This window comes from Canis lupus, chromosome 29 (genome assembly GCF_011100685.1).
Source record: "Canis lupus familiaris isolate Mischka breed German Shepherd chromosome 29, alternate assembly UU_Cfam_GSD_1.0, whole genome shotgun sequence".
Classification (NCBI taxonomy): Eukaryota; Metazoa; Chordata; class Mammalia; order Carnivora; family Canidae; genus Canis; species Canis lupus.
The window spans coordinates 39,307,078-39,329,755 of NC_049250.1; the positions used below are offsets into that span (position 1 = coordinate 39,307,078).

The window sequence follows — 22,678 nt, forward strand, 5'->3', positions numbered from 1 at the left end:
CAGACAAAGCGTTTGCTTTGATTGTGTTTTTAGGAGATGGGATATATCTCTGGCTCAGCTCATTTTCTTTCTCGTATCTTAAATCAGAATGTTGATATCTGGCATAAGGCAAGCACACTACAACTAAGAGAGAAAGGCTGAGAAGACTACAGAGCAGACTATCTGACATCATTGAATGAAGACCAGCGGCCACCTATCTCCAGACTCCTCGTGTTTGTTTTTGTTTAAGCCACTGTGAACTGGCTTTCACCACCTGATCCATTTACCTGCAGCACAAATATCCCTGATGATACGGTCCCAATTTATGCGTAACAGTTTCCGCTCACATTCTTTCTGCTATCCTTGTAAGCAGTTTATACAAATGAGCCTACAGTATCTATAGTTAGGGCAAACCTGTTTCTATTTTGAATCCTTCCACTACAACTAAGCTCTTTATTTAGCTTTCTTGGAACAGTCTTCCCAGGTGCAGAGCCCAAAGGTCTTATACCACCAAAGTTCCATTGTCTGTGGTATACAGTGGCAGTATCACCTTGTCTGTGTGCAGTATACAGTGGCAGTATCACCTCCTTAACTAAAGGCAATAGGTTTGTCCTACATGTAGAAAGTGCCAAAATTTTTCTCTGTCTATTCAACAAAAAAAGCCACTTCATAAATTGAAATGATAGGTTGTGGAGTTGACCAGATGGAGACAAATTCTCTGTTCCACCTCTTCCTAAAATGTAACTGTCTTGATACTCAGTTCCTTTTTTGTTGTTCTTAAAGGTTACAAAAAGAGACAATATTTCATCAAAGGATTATTATGAGAGTTAAGATTAATGCTGTCAAGAGCCTAGTATAGTGCACAGTGTAGGACACAAGGAAAGCCATCATGAATGGGAGCTCTTTTATTGCTTTACTCACATAGTATGCAATGAGAAAATACTACTGCACCAATCCCTCTCACAGACCATTTAACCCTATGCACTTCATTAAGGAAGACTAGAATTAAAAATCAGCATATGAAGCTTTTGCAGATTAATCGCAACTATTCTGACCATACCTTCTCTGAGTCCCCATTAACATTTGTATAGTCACATGTTTTTAAAATTATTTTAAAGATTGTATTTATTTATTCATGTGAGACACAGAGAGGCAGAGATACAGGCAGAGGAAGGACTCGATCCCAGGACCCCAGGATCACGATGTGAGCCAAAAGCGGATGCTCAACCACTGAGCGCCCCCCAGGTGCCCCTAGTCACATGCTTTTAAAAAAAAAAAATCTTATTCGGATGAGTGATTTTCACTACCAACCAGACACTCCAACAATGCATAATCACTCAAAAACTTTTTTTAGAATTCCTCTTTAAGGAAGTTTTCAGAACGTACTTCTCCTGTGTCCTGTATCATAGATATTAGTGACTGAATGTTGGTCTTTTGGAAAAGGCCACATGAGAAATACTAGGCCTGATGGTAGTTAATGGTTAAAGTCATCTAACTTAACTTAGATGCATTTTCCACATGCATTAAGAATTGTGTGTATGTGTATTTTCTTTAATAGTGTCAGATCCTCATTTTTATTACAAAATAAAAAAGAGTTTTTTGAGAAAGCCCAAAGTTGTTCCAAGCTGCGACTGATGAATAAGATGGCTAAAAATTATGCCGGATGATTGTACTGGGAGAGCGGGGGGATGTGAGAACAAGATAAAACAAACACAGTCCAACAAAAACGGAAGTGAGATTTAGATATAAGAAAAAAAATGCAATTTTCTATGATCTGTAAACTGCCTCTAAAGCTAATTCTAAAATGTTTTGGTGAACATTTTATGGGCCTCCCGGGGTGCTTGCTTTTGAAAGGCAACATTCACGTGTGCGTACGTTTGGTTAAAAATTAGGTTTCTTCTTTATTCACGAACGGGGTAAAGATGATCTCATTTTATATACAGGATTTCCTTTATCCAAAACGAGGAAACTGGAAACACAATGAAACGTCTGCCCGGAAAAGACCTTTTTGAAATGCTCAAGCCAATCTTCCAGCATTGCCCATTTCAAATCAACGGGGGTGTTTTTTGTTTTGTTTTTCTACCCTTTTATTTCTATTTTTTGTTTTTCTACCTTTTAAAAATTATTTATTTTTAAAATTTTTGATTTTTAAAAAAAAATTTAAAAGTTTTTTTAAACTTAATTTTTATTTTTAAAATTTATTTGTTTTTTATTTAACTTTATTTTTATTTTTTTAACGGACACACTTCTCAGGACACATGCACTGCTGCAATGTCTCCTTTAACGCGAAATCGCCCGGTCTGAATAAATTCTGGTGTAAACGTCATTCAACAGCTCCACGAAAAAAATACTTCCTCTCAATCTGCGTGATACCATTAGAGACTGCCGCGGGGTCCCGTTCACCGACCCCCGGAACCGGTGTCGCGTCCCGGGAACAGGTGGCGGCCCAGGGCGGGCAACACGCCTCCCATCGCCCGCCCGGCCTCCGGGTCCAGCCCGCCTCCCGCGGCGGCGCGGTTCCCCTGGCAACGGGGCAGCGGCCGCAGGCACTTCCGGAAGCCCGACGGAGCTGTCCAATCAGCTCTGCAGACTCGCCGCGGGGGCCGATGGGGCGCCGGGGCGTGCGCAGACGCCGGCGTCCGCACCATGGCAACGGGCAGCGGAGGGGTCGGGGCGGCCATGGCGGCTCGCTGGGTCCTGAGCTTGTGCCTCCTGGCGGTCCTCCCTCGGGCCCCGCACGCCCAGACCTTCTCCTTTCCCTTCGTGCAGCCGGAGTCGTGCGGCCACAGCCAGCGCTTCGACATCTCCGCGCTGTCCTGTGTCCCGTGCGGGGCCAACCAGCGGCGGGATGCCCGAGGTGAGCCGGCCCGGCGGGGCCCAGGCGGGGCCCTGACGCCCCGGCCTCGGGGAGAAACGTCTGGGGGAAAGGGAACCGCCAGCGCGGGAGGGAGGGGTGTCCTCGGAGCACCGCAGCTTGTGCGGGGGCGGGGGGGTGGTGAGCCCAGGCCTCGGGCGCGGATCCCCTGCTTCCCGGCGGACGGGTCTGCAGGCGCCCTGCAGGGCGAGAGGGACGGCGGGGGGCGGGGAGGGGGCGGGGCGGGGGAGGGAGGGGCGCGGGAGGTTACGTGTCTGCAAACGGGACTCCAAGTAAAACATATACAATAATAATTAATAATAAAATCTGTTATTGCTTTTATTTTGCTTTTTAAAGATTTTACTCAGTTATTCATGAGAGACACACAGAGAGAGAGGCAGAGACCCAGGCCGAGGGAGAAGCAGGCTCCACGCAGGGGGCCCGATGCGGGACTCGAACCCGGGACCACGGGGTCATGACCTGAGCCCGAGGCAGATGCTCAACACCCAGGCGGCCCTTTGCTAGCGCTTTGATCTTGCATTTCAAAGGCCACAAACCTAGAGCTAGAAGGACCCTAACCAGGATGAGGTCCAGTCTTCTCCTTTTACAGGCGAGGAAATTGAAGCCCAGCCGGTGTTGTAATGACCCTGTCTGTCGCCCACACCGCAGCTCGGGAGGACCGGAGTCTCTCTGCCCTCAGCGTAATTTCCCCTACATCGTGTGTCCTTAACGTAGATTTCCTTAGGAGTCGTCCCTTTTGTTACTGAATATTACTGATTGCTCTTGAAGTCTCTTGAGAGTAAGCTTATTTCTTTTTCTTGAAACATGTGTCATTTGGTCCTAGTTCTCCCCCTAGAGAGGGGGAGAAGCTGCACAGAACAAGACTTTTCCCATATTACTAAGGAACAGAATTGGCATAGAGTAGAATAGACCGTATTCTGAGGTCCAGGATGTCTTCAATCTCGATTTGGTCACCCACGATGTCAACCCTCTGCCATCTCCAAATCTGATATATCCTCCTGTAAGTCATGATGTCAGGCTCCCCAGGTGAGGAAATACGAACGAGAAAGCGTTGCACAGGCTCCTAAAGTGTAGGGTGTTGGCTTCATACTTAGGAACCCAGATAGCGTATGCATCTGCTGCATAGATTTCGGTGGGTGCTGTTTCCACCTGATGTCTCCTTAGGGACTGTGGTCCTCACCCATCCAGCAGGTTGAACAGTGATCATCTTAGTCTACCATCTATCCAGAGGAAAACAATAATTTATTTGAATCAAGATAACTTAGTTCATAAAGTTTTGTTTTGGCAAAGTAACTTGGAAATCATCGAATATATGTATGTGGTCAGATGAAATAGAACCGTACAGTTTCCCATAACGGTTAACGAAAACTCTGATTATTAAAATTAAAGTCCAGTACTCCAGTAGTTCAGTGATGCTTGCACTTAAGTAGCAAGCACAATACCTACTGTGTGCCATACATAGTCTAAGACCTTTCCATATAATAACTCATTTACTACTCATACCAACCCTACGAGGTAAGTACTGTTATCGTCCCCATTTTGGTGAAATGGAAACCTAGGCACAGAGTTCAGTAACTTGCTCAAGGTCACACAGCTAAGTAGCAGAGTTAAGATTAGAGCCCACATAGTACGTTTCCAGATGTGCTCCTAACAGCTGCCCTGGTTTCCAGGATCTTGAGAATATTGAAAATTTCCCCATCTTGGAGTTTTATTTTTATTTACCAAGGTCAAAATTGGCTCTTTTCTTTTTAGGAACTTCATGTGTGTGTCTGCCGGGATTTCAGATGATCTCTAATAATGGAGGACCTGATATTATTTGTAAAAAGTGCCCAGAAAACATGGTATCAAGTATTTATTTTGAAATAATTTTACTGTAAAACGTAGTAGATTGAATGTCTTTATTTTAAAATTTGTATTTGTTTATTTTAGAGAGTGGGGGAATGTGCAGAGGGAGAGAGAATCCTTGAGCAGACTCCCTGCTGAGCACTGGGCCCAGTCCCAGGACCCTGAGGTCTTGACCTGAGCTGAAATCAAGAGCCAGTGGCTTAACTGACTGAGCCACCGAGGCGCCACTTGAATATCTTTATTTTTTAAACTATGTTTTAATGCTGTACTCTAATATGTTCTCAAATTCTAAAATTACTAAATTAACTTTGTTTTAACTAGAATAAATTTTAGGAGATCAGTGAAATTTTATACAAGCTTGGAATAAACAAATGTATTGCCTGAGTTTTTAAAATCTGAAATTTAAAAAGCCACAAAGCTGTGAAAATGTGTCTTTATGTTCTTTATATTTTCTCACAGAGTAGCTCTGTCTTAAAAAAATAGATAAATGATACAAAGAGCAAGTTGGGATATGTGTATTTTTAGACTAGTACAGATTGAGTTATGTGTCTTGGAACTACTGTGTCAATAGTTTTATAACAATATATGTTCATAATGATACATAAGGTGTGATCAGTTCATGAGTTGCCAATTGTATCATTAAATAGGTTAAATAGTATCTGTTGCTGCTCTGTTAGTCATATAACTTTTTGAAAATTAGTAAATTAGTACTATATATAATGATTCTTATATAATTAACAGAAATATATTTTCCAATCATTTTCAATAATTACAAGTCTTTGTGGGCCAGTTCTTTTATAGTAATGTTTCTTCTCATTATCTGGATAAAAAAATTTGAATCTAGGAATTTAATAATTACCATTAAATTAATTACTATCAATAGTATAATTTACCAATTATACTGATTTATGGCAATTTGATTCAACTTGTAAGTTTATCACTTTAATACTTACTTTATATATTTAGAAATAGTGACCATCCCTGAATTATCAATGATAAAAAGCTGCTAGTATGAAATGGCTGCAAAGCAAATTTATTTTTCAGTGAAATTACAAAATAATCCTAATTTTTAAATAGTTCTATATAATGTAGTACCAAATATAGGACCATTTCTTGATATATGCAGTCTTTTCAACTAAAAATAAAAATAACTTGTGGTATTGTTTTGTTACTGCCATTTGGTTTTTATTCATTTTGGTTACTATATAATCCCAATTTTTTTTTTTTAAAGCTTTTATTTGGGGGCAGCCCTGATGGCTCAGCGGTTTAGCACCGCCTTCCGCCCGGGGTGTGATCCTGGAGACCCAGGATGGAGTCCCACATCAGGCTTCCTGCATGAAGCCTGCTTCTCCCTCTGCCTGTGTCTCTGCCTCTCTCTCTCTCCCTCTCTCTCTCCCTCTCTCTGTGTGAGTGTGTGTGTCTGTCATGAATAAATAAATAAAATCTTAAAAAAAAAAAAAAAAGCTTTTATTTGGGCAGCCTGGGTGGCTCAGTGGTTGAGTGTCTACCTTCAGCTTGGGGTGTGATCCTGGAGACCCAGGATCGAGTCCCACGTTGGGCTCCCTACATGGAGCCTGCTTCCCTCTGCCTGTGTCTCTGCCTCTCTCTCTCTCTCTCTGTGTCTCTCATGAATAAATTTTTATTTATTATTATAATAATTTTTATTTATTTTTATATTATTTATAAAATTTATTTATTATTTTATTTATTTATTTATCCTGAGCCACTGAGGAGTCCCGATAATCCCAATTTGAATGTCATATTTTATCAAAAACCTTTGTTAGTACAATTAATAGAAATATCTTTATAATTTAACCACTTTATTTACATAGTCATATACCATAAAATTCACCCATTTGAATTCATAGCTTAATTTTTAAAAGTTAATGGATGTATTTGGGTTATAAAAATTAGAATATGTTATAATAGGTAAAACTAAACTATTTTTTTTTTTTTTTAAAGATTTTATTTATTTATTCATGATAGTCACACAGAGAGAGACAGAGAGGCAGAGACACAGGCAGAGGGAGAAGCAGGCTCCATGCACCGGGAGCCCGACGTGGGATTCGATCCCGGGTCTCCAGGATCACGCCCCGGGCCAAAGGCAGGCGCCAAACCGCTGTGCCACCCAGGGATCCCAAAACTAAACTATTAATTGGCTAATCTGTTGATTAAATCCTGTTGAATTTTGTTTTATCTTTTAAATTGGAAAGCTGAATGAAAGTATTACTTTGAAAGTAAGGACTCATTTGAACTGAAAATCATAAAGAAGCAGCACTGTTGCCCAGAGTTAACAGTAGTTAGTACATAGTGATATTGTATAACTTCATTTTGGAATGTAAGCATAGTTTGGCTATCCAGGAAATTTTTTTTATGTGGCTCCTATGTGCATGATTTATTTGAGTATTGACTATTAATTATATACTATTGTGGTGATGTTGTGTGTGTGATGTAATACTTTTTGAATTTACATCACCAATTAAGGAGAAAATTAAAAAAGGATAGATTTTATTCTATTTCATTTCATTTCATTTCATTTCATTTCAGAGAGGTATTACTGAAGATGGCTGGAATTGCATTTCTTGCCCCGGTGGTTTAACTGCAGAAGGAAAATGTCACTGTCCCACTGGCCATGTTTTAGGTAAGAAGTAGATTCTTTATGAAAAAGTAGTAATGAATCTTCACTTAGGCTGTTTTTGATAAGAAGATTAATTGAAATTGCTTGGTGAAGAGTATTTTGTTGTCCAAAATTTAATGATATTTAAGACAACAGCAGGCATTAGGAAGAGAATAAAAAGCCCTACTTGGTTAAAAAAAAGTCTTTTTTTTTTTAAATTTTTTTTTAAAAAAAGTCTTTATATGATTAGATGGATACTTCCTTAAAATAATGTGATAAAGTATATATGTTTCAACTCAAAAGCCTACATAATGCCAAATAGGGAGAAATGATAAGCATTTCTATTAATGTCAGGATCCAGATAAAGATGTAAACTGTGCACTTAGATAAGTGAAAGAAATAGGAGGTAGAGTAATTAAAAAAGAGGTAAAAATCATTTAAAAATTAATTTTTAATGACTGGATTATATGTTTAGAAACCCAAGGGAATTACTGAAAATTATTATAAACAATTAAGGTTTTTGATACAAAATTATTTTCCAAAAATTAGCAGCCTTCTTCTATCTAAACAACAATTCTTCAGAATATATGAAGAAAAGATCTCATCTAGAGTAGCAACAAAAAAAGTGCCTAACATGTATAAAATAAATCAATTGAAGAAACCTTTAGAATGCTCCTGTAGGATACAAAAGTTGGCTTTAATAAGTGAAATACAGGGCAGCCCGGGTGGCTCAGCGGTTTAACGCCACCTTCAGCCCAGGGCGTCATCCTGGAGTCCTGGGATCGAGTCCCACATCGGGCTCCTTATATGGAGCCTGTTTCTCCCTCTGCCTGTGTCTCTGCCTCTCTCTCTCTCTCAGTCTATCTGTGTCTTTCATGAATACATACCATGTTCTAGGAGGGGAAAATGAAATTACTATAAAGATGTCTGCTCCCCAATGCCACTCTGTCCATTTAACGGAACTCTAATAAATTCTACTAGGATATTGTTTGTCTGTTTTAGAGACTACACAACTAATTCCACAATTTATCTGGAAAAAGTGTGAAAAACCAAGACAATTATGAAAAAGCTTAAAGTAGAGAATCAAATAGATCCAATCTCAATTGGAATGTGATATGTGATAAATGTGGTATTTTATGTCAGTGGAGAAAAAACTGATTAGTAATGATACTGGGGAACCTTGGAAAATGCTAAGTTGGGTTTCTAACTTATTCCTTAAAGACAAATGAATTTCAGGTCAATCAATTATTTAATTATTAAATATGAATCTATAAAGGATCAGTAAAAAATAGGAAAAATTTTTTTAGTCTTAATGTGGAATAGGCCTACGTATGAGGAGAAACCTAGAATTTATACAAGGAAACATTGGTTAATTTTACTAAATACGAATTCTAATATCACATAAAGAAATTATAAACAATACTAGGAAAACACCAAACTAGAGAAAAATTTATAGTGCATACAATCAACAGAGGTCTAAGTTCTGCAATATACATAAAACTTCTTTTTTTAAAAAATATTTTATTTATTCATGAGAGACACAGAGAAAGACAGAGGCAGAAGGGAGCCCAATGTGGCACTCAATCCCAGGACCACGGGATCACGCCCTGAGCTGAAGGCAGATGCTCAACCACTGAGCCACCCAGGCATCCCTATATAAAACTGTTATGAATAAATAAGAGCAAGAGGAAAAGCTGAATTTAAGAAAATGGCCCAAAATTATGAATAAGCTTCAGAAAGAAAAAAAATGCTAAATGTGAGAAACAAGCTGAACCTTAGAGTAAGAATAATATTAATTAAAATGTTATTTTTAACCTACCAGATTTTATTATCAACATTTTTGAACTTTGATAATGTTTGCACCCAACTTAAGGTTGCATGAAAGGGAAATAGTTATTGTATATTGCTGGGGAATTATAAATTGGTGCAATCTCTGTGGAGAGCAGCTTTACAGTTATTTATCAAATGCAGATCATCACCCAAGTAGCCCTCATATAGGAATTTCCGTTCTAGTGTAGGGAAATACATGTCTGAAGAAGTATATGCATGGCTTCTTATTGCAACATTAGTCCCAAGACAAAATATTGTAAAGAATGTCAAAGTCCGATAAGATATTAGTCAAACTGTCATACATCCATGCAATGGTGTAGGATACAGAAAAATATAATTATTATACAGAAAAATAATGCAGTTCTCTAAGTATTACTATAGAAACAAATACATTAAATAAAAAAACAAGCTATAGAAAAGTTCATATTTACTCACCCACAAATATTTGAATACCTCCTATTTGTACTGTTTTCTTTTTCTGGTGAGCTACCATTTATGCTTTCTAAAAATAATAAATTCATAGGTGCTTACGCAGCTTTATTCTGGAAGAATTCACAAGGAGCTAAGAGCAGTATTGCCTCCAGTGTGGAGAACTGGCTATCTGGGGGAAAAGGGTGGGAAAGAGACTGAATTCTCACTTTAAATTTTTCTGTGCCTTTTATTTTCATATTCTACGTATATATTATTTATCAAAAATTGAATTTTTAAAGAAAAATCCCTGCCATCAATTTATTTAAAATCTAGTTAGAAGGCAGGATATGCAAATGGAAAAGTAATTTGCAGAATAAGATAGCAACAAAATATTTTCACAGGAACACATATATTAAATCATGAAATGAACATTCTAGACAATAAATGGAAGGAAGAACTCACTTCAGCCAGGGTTATTTGGGAAAGTTAGCATGGCAGTATAATAGTGGGGCCTTGAATGATTAATGGGATTTCAAAAGGAAGCAAGAAAGAGAACATTCTAGGCAGAAGGAAGAGTGAACAGGAGTATTATTATAAGTATAAACATCTAGGTGGAATATAAAGGGATTATGGGAATAACAGTGTAGTGAGTTTAAAGGTTCGTTGGTCGAGATTATGGGAGTCTTGAATGGTAGCATGTTCTATGGGTATAGGCCTTTTGTTGAGCTCCTACTGTGGCCTGGCCATTGTCCAGGAGCATGGAGGGTAAGACAGTGAAAAAAAGACCGTGAACAGGAATGCAGTCCCTGCCCTCATGAAGTTGATGGTTAAGGAGTGGAGGCCGGAAGTAGGGAGAGTGTGAAGAGGCTGCTGCAGTACTGTAGACAGGCAGCGACAAGGGCCTGAACCAGAGTTAGAACACATTATACCCACAGGAGTAGACGCCAGAAACATCGAAAGGATGATAATAGATGAGATGAGTGAAGGAATATGGGGATGAGGAAAAAGGAAAGTCAAAAATATCTTTGGGATTTCTAAGTGGAGATGAAGATGATGAGGTTCATAGATTCAAATGCTGTGACCGAGTTCTGAAATGACTCGTGACAGTCAGAGGTTGCAGTTTTAATGAATTGCTAAGAACGGAGGCTAGATGCCAGGGGGATCAGGCAAGGGCTCTGACACTGAGTGACCCCTTAAGGTTGGGTGACCGCTGTGAAAACAGTATTTCACTATTTTATTTTTTAAAAAGATTTTATTTATTTACTTGAGAGACAGAGTGAGCAAGGGTGAGATCGACAGAGCACGAGCTGGAGGAGGGGCAGAGGGAGAGGGAGAAGCAGACTCCCTGCTGAGCAGGGGATCCTGCTATGGGGCTCCGTCTTGGAACTCCAGGATCATTGCCTGAACTGAAGGCAGATGCTTAACCCACTGAGCCACCCAGGCGCCCCAGTGTTTCACTATTTTAGAGGCTACTATTACATACTCAAAATTCTCTGTGTGAGCTCCTTAGAGCCATCTTGAACTTTTGCTGTTAATTTGTTCTGTGGATTTGCAAGAAGGCCTACTAGGGGAGAGTGGACAGAAAGAAGGTACATCTTCTGGCATAAGCTCTTTCAACTCTTGCCATTTCTGGCATAGGAAGAAAAGCTCAGATAATCAGGTAAATAGTTTTTTAAAAATAAATGCAGTAAGTATATATCATTAAAAATATCAAATCATGAGGCTACAAAATGAGAAATGAAAGTCTACACTTCTCATCTGTTTCATTTCCCAGAAGCTACCCTAAGGTAGTTAATTATTTATTTTCTATCCTTTCCAAGTTTTTAAAAATATTACAAATATTTTGGAGTGTTTATTTGCAGTGTACTTTGGAGAGAGTACTCTAAGAGCACACATAGGTTTATTGCTTAAAAAGGCATGTATTTTTCAACTTTAAAATTTTACTTTTTAAAATTAATGTGTTTATATGGCTAGAAATATATATAGTATAGAAAAATATAAAAACTAAGCCCTTTCCCTTCTGCCCTTATTTTCATTCCTAGTTCTCTAATGTAAGCACTATTAAGTTTCTTTTGTGTTCTTCAAGAATGCTTTATGTATGTGTGTCTTTATACGTTCTTGAAAATATTTATATGTTGTCATGCTCACTTATTCATAAATATTTGTTGACAAAAAGTTAAAATAATTTTTAAAATAAATTTTTAAAACTTCACTAAACAGAAGGGCAGTTAAGCTAAGAGGCATTAGCTAGTCAATGCCAGCAGATTGTTGTCATCATGTAAGAACGTGGGTCCCATGAAATCAGATTTTCCTATTTTTTTAAATAGGAAAAAATTTTTAAAAGATGCCAAAAATATACAATTTTTATATGAAACCTTTCGATTTAAATTTTTTCCAATTAAAATATGTTTATTGGGTACTGCCTTTGATTGAGCAGTGAATCAAACTTAGGTTCTAGTGGCAAGAGGAAGACAATAATGAATCTCAAAAATGAACAGTATATGCCAGGTGATGCTAAGTGCTATGAAGACAAATGAAGCAGGACAAGGGAGAGAGAACAAGTGTTATTTTACATGGATGATTGTGGAAGACCTCTTTTGAAAGGTAATATCTGAGGGAAGATTTGAAGGAAGTGAGGGACAGAGCTATAGAGATGACTAGGGTACTCATGCTAGGCAGAGGGAAGAGCAAGTACAAAGATCCTGAGGTGGGAGCGTACCGAGCATGTTCAAGGAGCAGCAGATACACCGATATGGCTGAAGCAAAGAAGGAGGAAAACAAGCAGATGGGTCTGGAAAGTTGAGGTGATTGTGTGCAGACCACAGAAGGCCTTGTAGGCTATGATAGTGACCTTAGAAATTACCCCAAGTGAGATGCAAGGCCACCGGAAGGTTTTCAGGGGATTAAAATTATCACACATGGTTTCTGCCTAAAGCATAGAGCCAGGGCTCCAATTAGGAAGCTGTTGTTAAAGTCCAGGTGATAGATGATGATGGCCCTTGGCCTGGGGTAGAGTTGTGGAGGTAGAGAGAATAACTCAGTTTCTGGATATATTTTGAAGAAAGAGCTAACAAGATTTGCAGATTTATTTTTTAATTTTAATTTCATTGTTTTTAATGTGCAATGTAAAAAGAAACGATACTCTTAAGGCTTGGGGCCTGAGTAAATGGTCCAATGGAATTGCCATTTACTAAGACAGGAATGACTGTAGGAGAAACAAGTCATTCACCTTTACTTCAGTTAAAATCATTTTTAACATCTTGTAAAAAAACCATTATGGATAAAACATTATTGATAATATTATGATTGGGACTAATGGTCTTTGACCAATTTTCCCAATGCTGGTTCTCTGTTAATTCCCGTAGCCTCAGAGTAATTGTTATCATTTTGATGTGCGTGCACATACATGTTTGCATGTGTGTTCTAGATATGTTCTAGAACCTTTTTTTCTTGTTTTTAAAATATACACTATACCCACAGGAAATATAGCTGGTATTTTTATATAAATGTTTCATACCAAAAATATTGTTCTACAGCATACTTTCTCCAGTTACCAGTATGATCTGTTGGATTACCTCATTCTTCTTAATCTACTCCATAGTATTTCATAGTATTTCATAGGTTGAATATACCATCATTTTGCTATTGTAAATTTTTTTTTATTTTTTATTTTATTTTTTTTTTGAATTTTTATTTATTTATGATAGTAACAGAGAGAGAGAGAGAGGCAGAGCACAGGCAGAGGGAGAAGCAGGCTCCATGCACCGGGAGCCCAACGTGGGATTCGATCCCGGGTCTCCAGGATCACGCCCTGGGCCAAAGGCAGGCGCCAAACCGCTGCGCTACCCAGGGATCCCTGCTATTGTAAATTTTTAGGTTGTTTTCTAACAAGGAATGCTTCAGTAAATATCCGTATATACATGTACCAATATTTCTGTAAGTTAGGTATCTAAAAATGAAATTGTAGTGTTGAAAAGTATGTGAATTTAAAATTTTAATAGGAGCTACCAAAAACCGTCTAAGTTGTAGAAATATGTCAGCTGTCTATGAAATTACTTGTCTCTATATACTCGCTGTAACAGAAACAGACAGGTAAGAAGTAAAAAAAAAAAAAAAAAAACCAAAAACAAAAACTTGAAGAAAATACTTATGATTTGGAAAATTAGTTGCTTTTTTTTTTTATTCTTCCTTTATTTTTTTATTCTTTATTTTTTTTTTTTAGGATTTTATTTATTTATTCATGAGAGAGAGAGAGAGGGAGACTCCATGCAGGGAACCCAAAGTGGGACTCGATCCCAGGACTCCAGGATCACACCCTGGGCCAAAGGCAGGGTCTAAACTGCTGAGCCACCAAGGGATCCCAGAAAATCAGTTTTTGTATTTTTTTTATGTGGGAATGAGGAAGTCTTCACTTTTCAATACTTTTTTATGGTGATGTCTAACATGCTTCTTCTGCAAATCGGATATTTTGAAAATTATTAGGATAATAATTACAAGTGGGCTTCACAAAGTATATAGAAGATTAATGTTGACTTTGAGTTACATCTTAATTTTGTTTCTGATTGTTTAGTGGAAAGAGATGTTAATGGAACGTTGTTGTCTCAAGCAACTTGTAAGCTCTGTGATGAAAATGAAAACTCTTTCACAGTAGCAAATACTTTAGGAAACAGGTAAGCAGTGTGCCGAGTGCTGACTTTAAATACCATCTTACATTTGTATGGAATTTGTACCCTTTTATTTGAAGATTTTATTTATTAGAGAGAGCAAGAGAGAGAGAACACCAGCAGGGTGAGGGGCAGAGGGAGAACCAGACTCCCCACTGAGCAGGGAGCCTGATACAGGGCTCGATCCAGGGACTCCAAGATTATGACGTGAGCCGAAGGCAGGTGCTTAACTGACTGAGCCACCCAGGTGCCCCTCAAATCTGCGTTTTTAAATACTTCCTGTGATATCACTTCTCCTCACAATAACCTTAAGGATAGAAGTAGACATTAACATATAAAGAAACTGAAGCTCAGAGAATGAGACTGATTAGAGTGCGTTGGCCCATTCTCTTATCAGTTGTTTGACCTTGGCAAGCTTAGTAAGTCAGTCTTGTCTTTAAAATGGAGATTCTCCACCCACTTCATAGGCTTTTATCACAGCTTAGAAATCAATATGTGAATTCTTAGCCTAGTACTTTAGAGTAAAGGCTCCGTAAAAGGTAGCTGTTTTTGTTTGTTGTTGTTATGTAATTTGTATGATCTAGAATATATATAGTATATAAATATTAACATCTATTCACAGCATACTATGTGCTAGGAACTGTGCTTTGTAATAAAGTTCTATAAAAAATTAATAAATGATAATTATAGTAACCCAAAAGAAGCCTGATTTATAGCCCTATTCTCTATCACTACTTGTCTCCCCTTCTTGCATGCTTGCATGCACACCACGTACACACACACACCCCTGCCTCTCTAACTCAAGCATAATATCCCTATTTCAACTTCTTCAAATTTTTTTTAAAGGGCTACATGATGACTTCCCTCTAAGCACAGTTTTCTCTTCAGTTCCCAAGTTTAAAATAGAAAATCCTTGAGTAGGGATCCCTGGGTGGTGCAGCGGTTTAGCGCCTGCCTTTGGCTCAGGGCGCGATCCTGGAAACCCGGGATCGAATCCCACATCGGGCTCCCGGTGCATGGAGCCTGCTTCTCCCTCTGCCTCTCTCTCTCTCTGTGTCTCTGCCTCTTTCTCTCTCTCTCTCTCTGTGTGTGTGACTATCATAAATAAATAAAAATTAAAAAAAAAATCCTTGAGTAGTTTCTGAGGATATTTAGTATTGGGTCACTACTTCTCTTAGGCTGACTACATCCCCAGGCCTTCCCTTCCAGTTCTGCTTCACGCCTAGGACTATGTCCCTAGTCCTCACACTAGGACTATGGGACTAGGACTATGGGACTAAGACTATGCCATGTCCCATCCCCTTTCACCTGCTCTATCTTAAGAGTAATGAATACTACAAACCCATCAGTGTCCCCACTACTCTGGCGGATGCTCTCCCTCCCTGTATATCATGCATTAATGAAAGCTATATTTTCCTAAAATAAATAAGGAAAATGAATAGACTTTAAAAGTGTTTATTATAAGTTTAATGAAGGGATAGATACACATATCTTCTTTTTGCTTTGTGACAGTCAAAGGAGACTGTGTGACAGAGCCAAGGAAAGTAGATTTGATATAACTGCATATGAACAGATTGGATTTCATTTCTATGAGTTTGTTGGGCTCTTAATTGAGTGGCTTACCATATCTGCTATTCAATATTACTTGTTATGTACATTTCATATAGTTTCTAAAGAATACTCTCCTATTATTGGTTAATTTTATTTATTTATACCTTGTAATACAAGGAATGGTAGAAAACCAATCAATGTTAGTATTTTTAGTGTGTTTACTTTATTGCAAGTAATTACTTAGCTAAATGAATCTATTCTAATCTAATCTATTCAGCATTTAGGAAGACAGCTGTTTGATGGAATTAAGTCTAGCATAATTCATTAACATTTAAAATTTTTTTTTGTTATGTTGACAGATGTGTCCGATGTGAACCAACATTCATCAATACCAGCAGGACTTGTGCATGTTCAACACCGAACATTTTAGTAAGGCTCATCAAATTAATGAAGTATATATTTTAAAATTAAGTTGCTTATACCTTTCCATAAACTTTTTTTTTTTTTTTTTTAATTTATGAAGACAGGGGGATTATGTTTCAGCAGCACAGGGAATTTTCCTTCACGTGTAATTTCATCTGCCCGTTATGGAGATCTTGTGAGTATGTTTCAGTTTTTTTTGTTGCATTTTTATTGCGTTACTGCCTTTGGTCATCAATCTGGGACTAAAATGAGAAACAGTTTTGTGTAAGTCATTTTATTTTATTTTTTTTATTTTTATTTTTTTGTGTAAGTCATTTTAAAACAAATTATCAATCTAAGAAATTTTAACCACTTAGCATTATTATTTATAAGTACAGTTATTCTCTACCTTGGCTCATCCTTTTTGAGTGAACCACCAAATGCTTAAGCTGGGAAGTTCTTTTACAGATCCTAGAAAGAAGGCAGCATTATGTGTTAAGAGCACCAGAGAGTCTAGTCTTGAACCCTGGATTTGCCAGTTACTAGTTTTATATCCTTGGACTTACTTAATATATCTAAACTTTAGTTTTATTGTCTGTATATTGAACATAGTAATAATACTTAACCTCACAGTGCCTGCACATGGTAATCACTGGAGAAATGAGGGTTATTCATATCTGGCCAGATTCCTTCTTTTGTAGATGACAGCACGGAGGCCTAGGGTTAGAGCCTCTGCAACACATGCTGGTCTGACAGTGTCTTCTATGTCAAATGGGAAGAAAGAGGTTGAATTGGAACTGAAGAGATCACAAATCCAAGAGAATAGGAGTTAGATGACTAGGAATTAGTTAATGAGCATTGAAAATACTCAGTAGGCCAGTAGAGCTTGGGGTGGACTGGCTGGGATCTGATTGCTCAAATTGTCCTTAGATCAGTGAGAATGATTAGGAGGGGTTGGAGGATAGCCATGATGAACATAGAATCTAGGCTCTCGATGAATAAAGCAAGAATTCTCCAGTATTGTCTTGTGGGTGTGATAGTAGGCAAGTACCAAATATTTGCAAAACAACAAAATAAATACTAAGAGGTATAAATAGGGAGCTCTGAGATCACCCAAAAATTGGTTCCTTTTTTTTTTTTTTTTTTTTTTTTTTAAATTTTTTTTTTATTTATTTATGATAGTCACAGAGAGAGAGAGAGAGAGGCAGAGACATAGGCAGAGGGAGAAGCAGGCTCCATGCACCGGGAGCCTGACGTGGGATTCGATCCCGGGTCTCCAGGATCGCGCCCTGGGCCAAAGGCAGGCGCCAAACCGCTGCGCCACCCAGGGATCCCGCAAAAATTGGTTCCTTAGCAATAAGATGCATATCATTTGGAGTGTTCCTCCCCAGGTGATAGTGACCTTCTGTATACCAGTGTCAAACTTGTAGGCCTTTATTTTCATTTTTTTCGTGTGTTTTCCTTTTTAAAAAAATTTTGCCAAAAGGACCAGCAGATCTCTTCTCCCTCTTTGGTGTCAGATCAGTCATTTAGAGCTCCCATCTCTTTCAGTCTCATCTGGAATAAGTCCTTAGTCTTTTCCTGCCTTTCATGAACTCCACAACTTTGAAGGTTACAGGTCTTACTTACAGTCTATCGGATGACTCTTGACCTGGGTCCATCCAGTTTTTCCTCATAATCAGGACATGCTTGGCAGGAAACCACAAAAACGATGTCCTGCTTTTCTCAGTGCATTGTACCAAAACAGAAGGCATGCAACATCCGTATGTCCTATCACTGGTGATGTTAACGTAGATCACCTGCTGTAAAGTCACCGTGTCTGCTACAAGGGTACCATTTTTCCCTTTGTAATTGGTTAGTATTTAGTGAGGACAATTTGCAAGATTATGCTTCATCTTCACAAAACATTAACAATAAGTTCAATAACAGTAAGCTTTACTCTCCATCAGTTATGCTTGCCTTTATCAACCACTACTATGATGGTTGCCAAATGTTTCCATCATTCGTTCTACATTTATTAATTAACCTTCTACTGTAAGGAAGAATTTTCCCTTCTCCCCATATATATATTTATTTGTTTCTGTCAGTATAGATTAGTGGGTTCCTATTTTATTCAATTGGTTATAATCCAGTATATGCATTATTTGTTTTGGTGCTCAAATTGTCCTAGATTTAGCCATTGAAGCCCCTTCAAGTTAGCTCCTTTTCTTTTTTTTTTTTTTTTTTCCCCAAGTTATCTCCTATATCTTTTTTATATGTCTCCATCATTCTTTGAGGATTTCTTACCTTTCTGACACAGCAAGATTTCCAGGCTTATCTTATACTTTTCCTACCCCAGTCCTGGAATCAGACATTTTTTTTAGTTTTATTTTATTTTATTTATTTTCTTTTTTTAAATTTTACTTATTTAATTTTATTTATTTTATTTTAATTTTATTTGACAGAGTGAGTGAGTGTGAGAGATAGCACAAACAGTAAGGAGGAGTAGAGGGAAGAAGCAGGATTGAGGGAGAAGCAGACTCCCCACTCAGGTTATGATCTGAAGGTAGACACTCAACCAGCTGAGCCACTCTGGCACCCCATCAGCTATTTTTCTAAGATTTTCTGGAGTACAGTATTTAGAAACCAAGGTTACCATACTTAGAATGCCCTCTTAGGAGACAGAGCCAAAAAATATATACACACACAGTTAAATACATAAACACATCTATAACTATTTTTATATTTTGTATATATATTGAAGTAAATGAGTTCATACTGATACTTTCAACTCCAAAGCAATACTTCAGCATTCATTCTAACATTTCCTTTTGACAGATTTTAAGTGCCTTCTCCAGTAGTGAGAAATCTTGGTCTCATCCTCACTTAACTTGTTTACCTGGTATAACAGTCTTTCAACCAAGCTACTCTTTTCCACACCACCTGCACGTCCTCCCTTCTTCACACCCCTGTGCAGTAGATCCATTGTAGACTTCTCTGTTAAGAAAAGGTGGGCAGGGAAAGGCAATTCCATTCTTAAAGTTCATCTGATTCAGTGAACGCATTTCATTTAAACATATGAATCTTGAACACTAACTGATGCTTTCCTAAGGACAAATTTAGAAACCTTGATTTTAAGTCGACTATTTTATAATTAGTGTTGAGACAGGTTCTGTGTAGTTATATGAGACATGTAAACAAATGTAGTCAAAATTCTGTGACTATCCTGGCCCAGTCCTCAGCCGGGCACCCTTGGCAGTTCACCTGTAGGTTGGTCAGGGCCTAAGGGACCAGTTCAAAATAAATCCACAAGATACTAGATGGATTGATAAACCAGAATGCATACTTATTAGTTTATGTTGTTCCTGTAATTGGCAGCTAGACTAAAGTACTTGTATTAACTTGATAATTTACACTCTTCCTAACTGGAAAAGTATACTTAGAACATGACAGATCAGATGTTTTTTGGATAATACAAAATTGAAACATAATTAGTTTTGTATAATTTTATGAGAGGCATTTAATCCCACTGTAGGAATGTACCTGCCAATCAGTAATAAAGAATTTCTATATACTTGAGTCAGTGTCTTCCCATTGTCTTTCGCTGAAGATAGTAATAGTGATTAGTGATCTAGCATCTTGGTTGTATGTTTTTCTCACTTTCATTTTGAAAATTTCAAAATCACAGAAGAGTTCAAAATACAAAACCATGACTATATATATATTTCACCAAGGTTAACCAGTTATTAATGTGATGCTGCATTTGCTTTATCTTTCCATGTGTATATAAAATGCATACATATACACACACACACTTTTTTTTCTGAGCAACTTGAAAATAAGTCATGGATGTATGACACTTCACTCCTAGGTATTTTATTATGTAGCTTCTAAGAACAAGGGGGCTTTTGTTGGCATCACAGCAAAGAAATTTAAAATTAATGTAATAGAATTACCTGATACATCGTTCATATTCAAATTTCTCCCTCTTGTTCCAAGAATGTCCTTTATGCCTGCCCTCTCCCCTTTTTGCAGGCACATAGTGGGGAGGTGAGAATCCAAGAATCCATTTAAGGATCCCACACTGCAATTAATCTTTTAATTTTCTTTAATCTAGACCCTATTCTGTTTTGCTTTTATGGGTTTTTGTCATTGTTTTTGCTGTTGTTTTATGCCATTGCATACAGAGTCAAGGCCAGCTGTCATGTAGAGTATCCCGCATGTAGACATTTCTGATTGTTTTCTCATGATTAAGATTCAATGAAACATCTTTTTTGCAAGAATATGATATAGGTGTTGTATACTGCCATTGCATCATAACAAAGAGCACAACATGTTAAGTGCTCCATTTCCTGGTGAAGCTAAATTCAGTGGCCAGGTCACCATGGTATCTTCCACTTCTCTTCATTGTAAAGGTACTGTGATTAATAAGTTAGTCTGAAATTTTAATTTGGCACTGTGTAAATACCCATTTTAATGGCCATTGATAAGCCAGCCCGTGCCTGAGTCAAGTTTTAAATTGGTCATTTCACAATGATTTCACAGTTCTCTTATTCCCTCTACACTTACTAGTTAGCAATCTTCTGTAAAGAGTGCTTTCCTTTCTCTCTGCTTTTTTTTTTGTTTTTACTTTATTGTGAACTCATGAAATCTTTGTTTATTCAATGTGTTATAATTGTTTACTATTATTTTTTTTTCAAAGCTCAAATTGTCCTAAATTTTGAGAGATTTCCTGTGTTATTTGGACATGTCTCCATCAGTCTTTTTGTACTTTGTTGGTTTCTCTATACCATGTTCCAGGCTCAACCAATATAATTTTTTTTTAATTTTTATTTATTTATGATAGTCACAGAGAAAGAGAGAGAGAGAGAGAGAGAGAGAGGCAGAGAAACAGGCAGAGGGAGAAGCAGGCTCCATGCACCGGGAGCCCGACGTGGGATTCGATCCTGGGTCTCCAGGATCGCGCCCCGGGCCAAAGGCAGGCGCTAAACTGCTGCGCCACCCAGGGATCCCCCAATATAATTTTTAATAGTTACCGAACACTCTCATTAATGTACTGAAATTTATATAATAGTAGTACCTTTGAATATTTAGGTTTTCTGTTATTAATAATATTGCTATCAACCATTTTATGCACATAGATATGTTTTTCCTTTTGGAGAGATTATTTCCTTAAGCTAAGTTTCCTAAGTGTTTCTAAACTCCTGGGTTAAAATGTGTAGATATAACTTTGTGAAAAGATCATACATCTTTAACATTGCCACTAGAATAGTCCATGGGTTTATTTTATACAAATTTCCAAGCACCATTGTAACTGCTTTCCATTTTTACTAATTTTTTAATGTGATCTGCGGTCTTATACATACATGTGAGTTTTTTCATAAAAAGGGAGAATTTTTGCTTCTTGAGAGATGAAAATAATGACTTATAATTTTATTTTTGATAGCTTTGGTACCATGTTCCATATAATTTGGTGTTATCTCCTCTGTACATGCATGTCCAGAAGATATACTCTGAATGGTGTTTCTCAGTGTGTCATTTTTTAGCAAGATGTTCAGATAAGCTTTAAACCAGTGGTTCTTAGCCAGAGATTTGTATCTGCAGCTTTCAGAGCACATGCATGCTTTGGTCTCGTCTTGGAGATTGATTTGGAATACAGCCAGGCATTTTCTGTTCTTAGGAAATTCCACAGGTGATTCTGATGTTCATCATTGTTTGAGAATCACCACTTTGGAGATTTTAAATATTGGTTATTCTGTATATCCCCGATTTCCTGTTGCTTAAAAATCATTCATAAATATTTGTCTTTTATTACTTGCCAATTTAATGCAGTATAATAATCCTAAATCAGCAATGTTAACAATGAAATACTGAATCAGTATCTAGGTTTTCTTCTATATTTTGCCATTTTGTTGTTTCTCGTATTACTAAAATGGGCGTTTATTTTTTTTGGATTATAGACACTCTTTGTTTCCTTATATCTTTTGCTGAAGTGACATGATTTTGCAGTGCAGTCCTTATTTGTGATAACTGAATTTGGTTAGAATTAATTCTTATAGTCCCATTAAAACTATTTTCTGGTAACACTGAGAAAGTAATAGTAGATATTTTCCATTGGAAAATATGCACATTAATGTTTTTCTAGCAATGTAGGTAAGAAATCTTCATTTGCATTTAAAACTAAAACTTATCTTGTGGTGCATGGGTGGCTCAGCCAGTTAAGCTTCTACCTTCAGCTCAGGTCATGATCAGGGTCCTGGGATCAAGCCCTGCATTGGGTTCCCTGCTCAGCGGAGAGTCTGCTTCTCCTTCTCCCTCTGTCCCTCCCCCTGATTGTGCTCTCTCTTTCTCTCAAATAAATGCATTTTTTTAAAAAAAATCTTAAAGTAAAAATAAAATTAAGAAACTGAAACTTCTCTTTTTGTGAACAGGGCATGTCTTTGACTTCAGAATGGTTTGCAAAGTATTTGCAGTCATCAGCAGCTGCTTGTTGGGTGAGTTTGAATTTTTTAAAAATAATTTTAT

General features: G+C 37.6%; 1 protein-coding gene across 10 annotated transcripts in view; it reads left to right on the forward strand.

Moving 5' to 3' along the window:
• The first annotated feature begins 2,622 nt into the window (after positions 1-2,622).
• Positions 2,623-22,678, forward strand: part of TMEM67 (transmembrane protein 67) — a 60,725-nt gene continuing 40,669 nt past the window's right edge. For all 10 annotated transcript variants that reach the window (XR_005381233.1, XR_005381231.1, XR_005381234.1 and 7 more), the window contains exons 1-7: positions 2,623-2,836; positions 4,607-4,695; positions 7,247-7,340; positions 14,128-14,227; positions 16,132-16,201; positions 16,296-16,370; positions 22,585-22,647. Coding sequence is in view for 5 of the 10 variants with exons in the window: in XM_038579760.1 (XP_038435688.1) it covers positions 2,626-2,836; positions 4,607-4,695; positions 7,247-7,340; positions 14,128-14,227; positions 16,132-16,201; positions 16,296-16,370; positions 22,585-22,647 (702 nt within the window). In the remaining 5 variants the exon portion in view is untranslated. The remainder of the gene's footprint in view (positions 2,837-4,606; positions 4,696-7,246; positions 7,341-14,127; positions 14,228-16,131; positions 16,202-16,295; positions 16,371-22,584; positions 22,648-22,678) is intronic.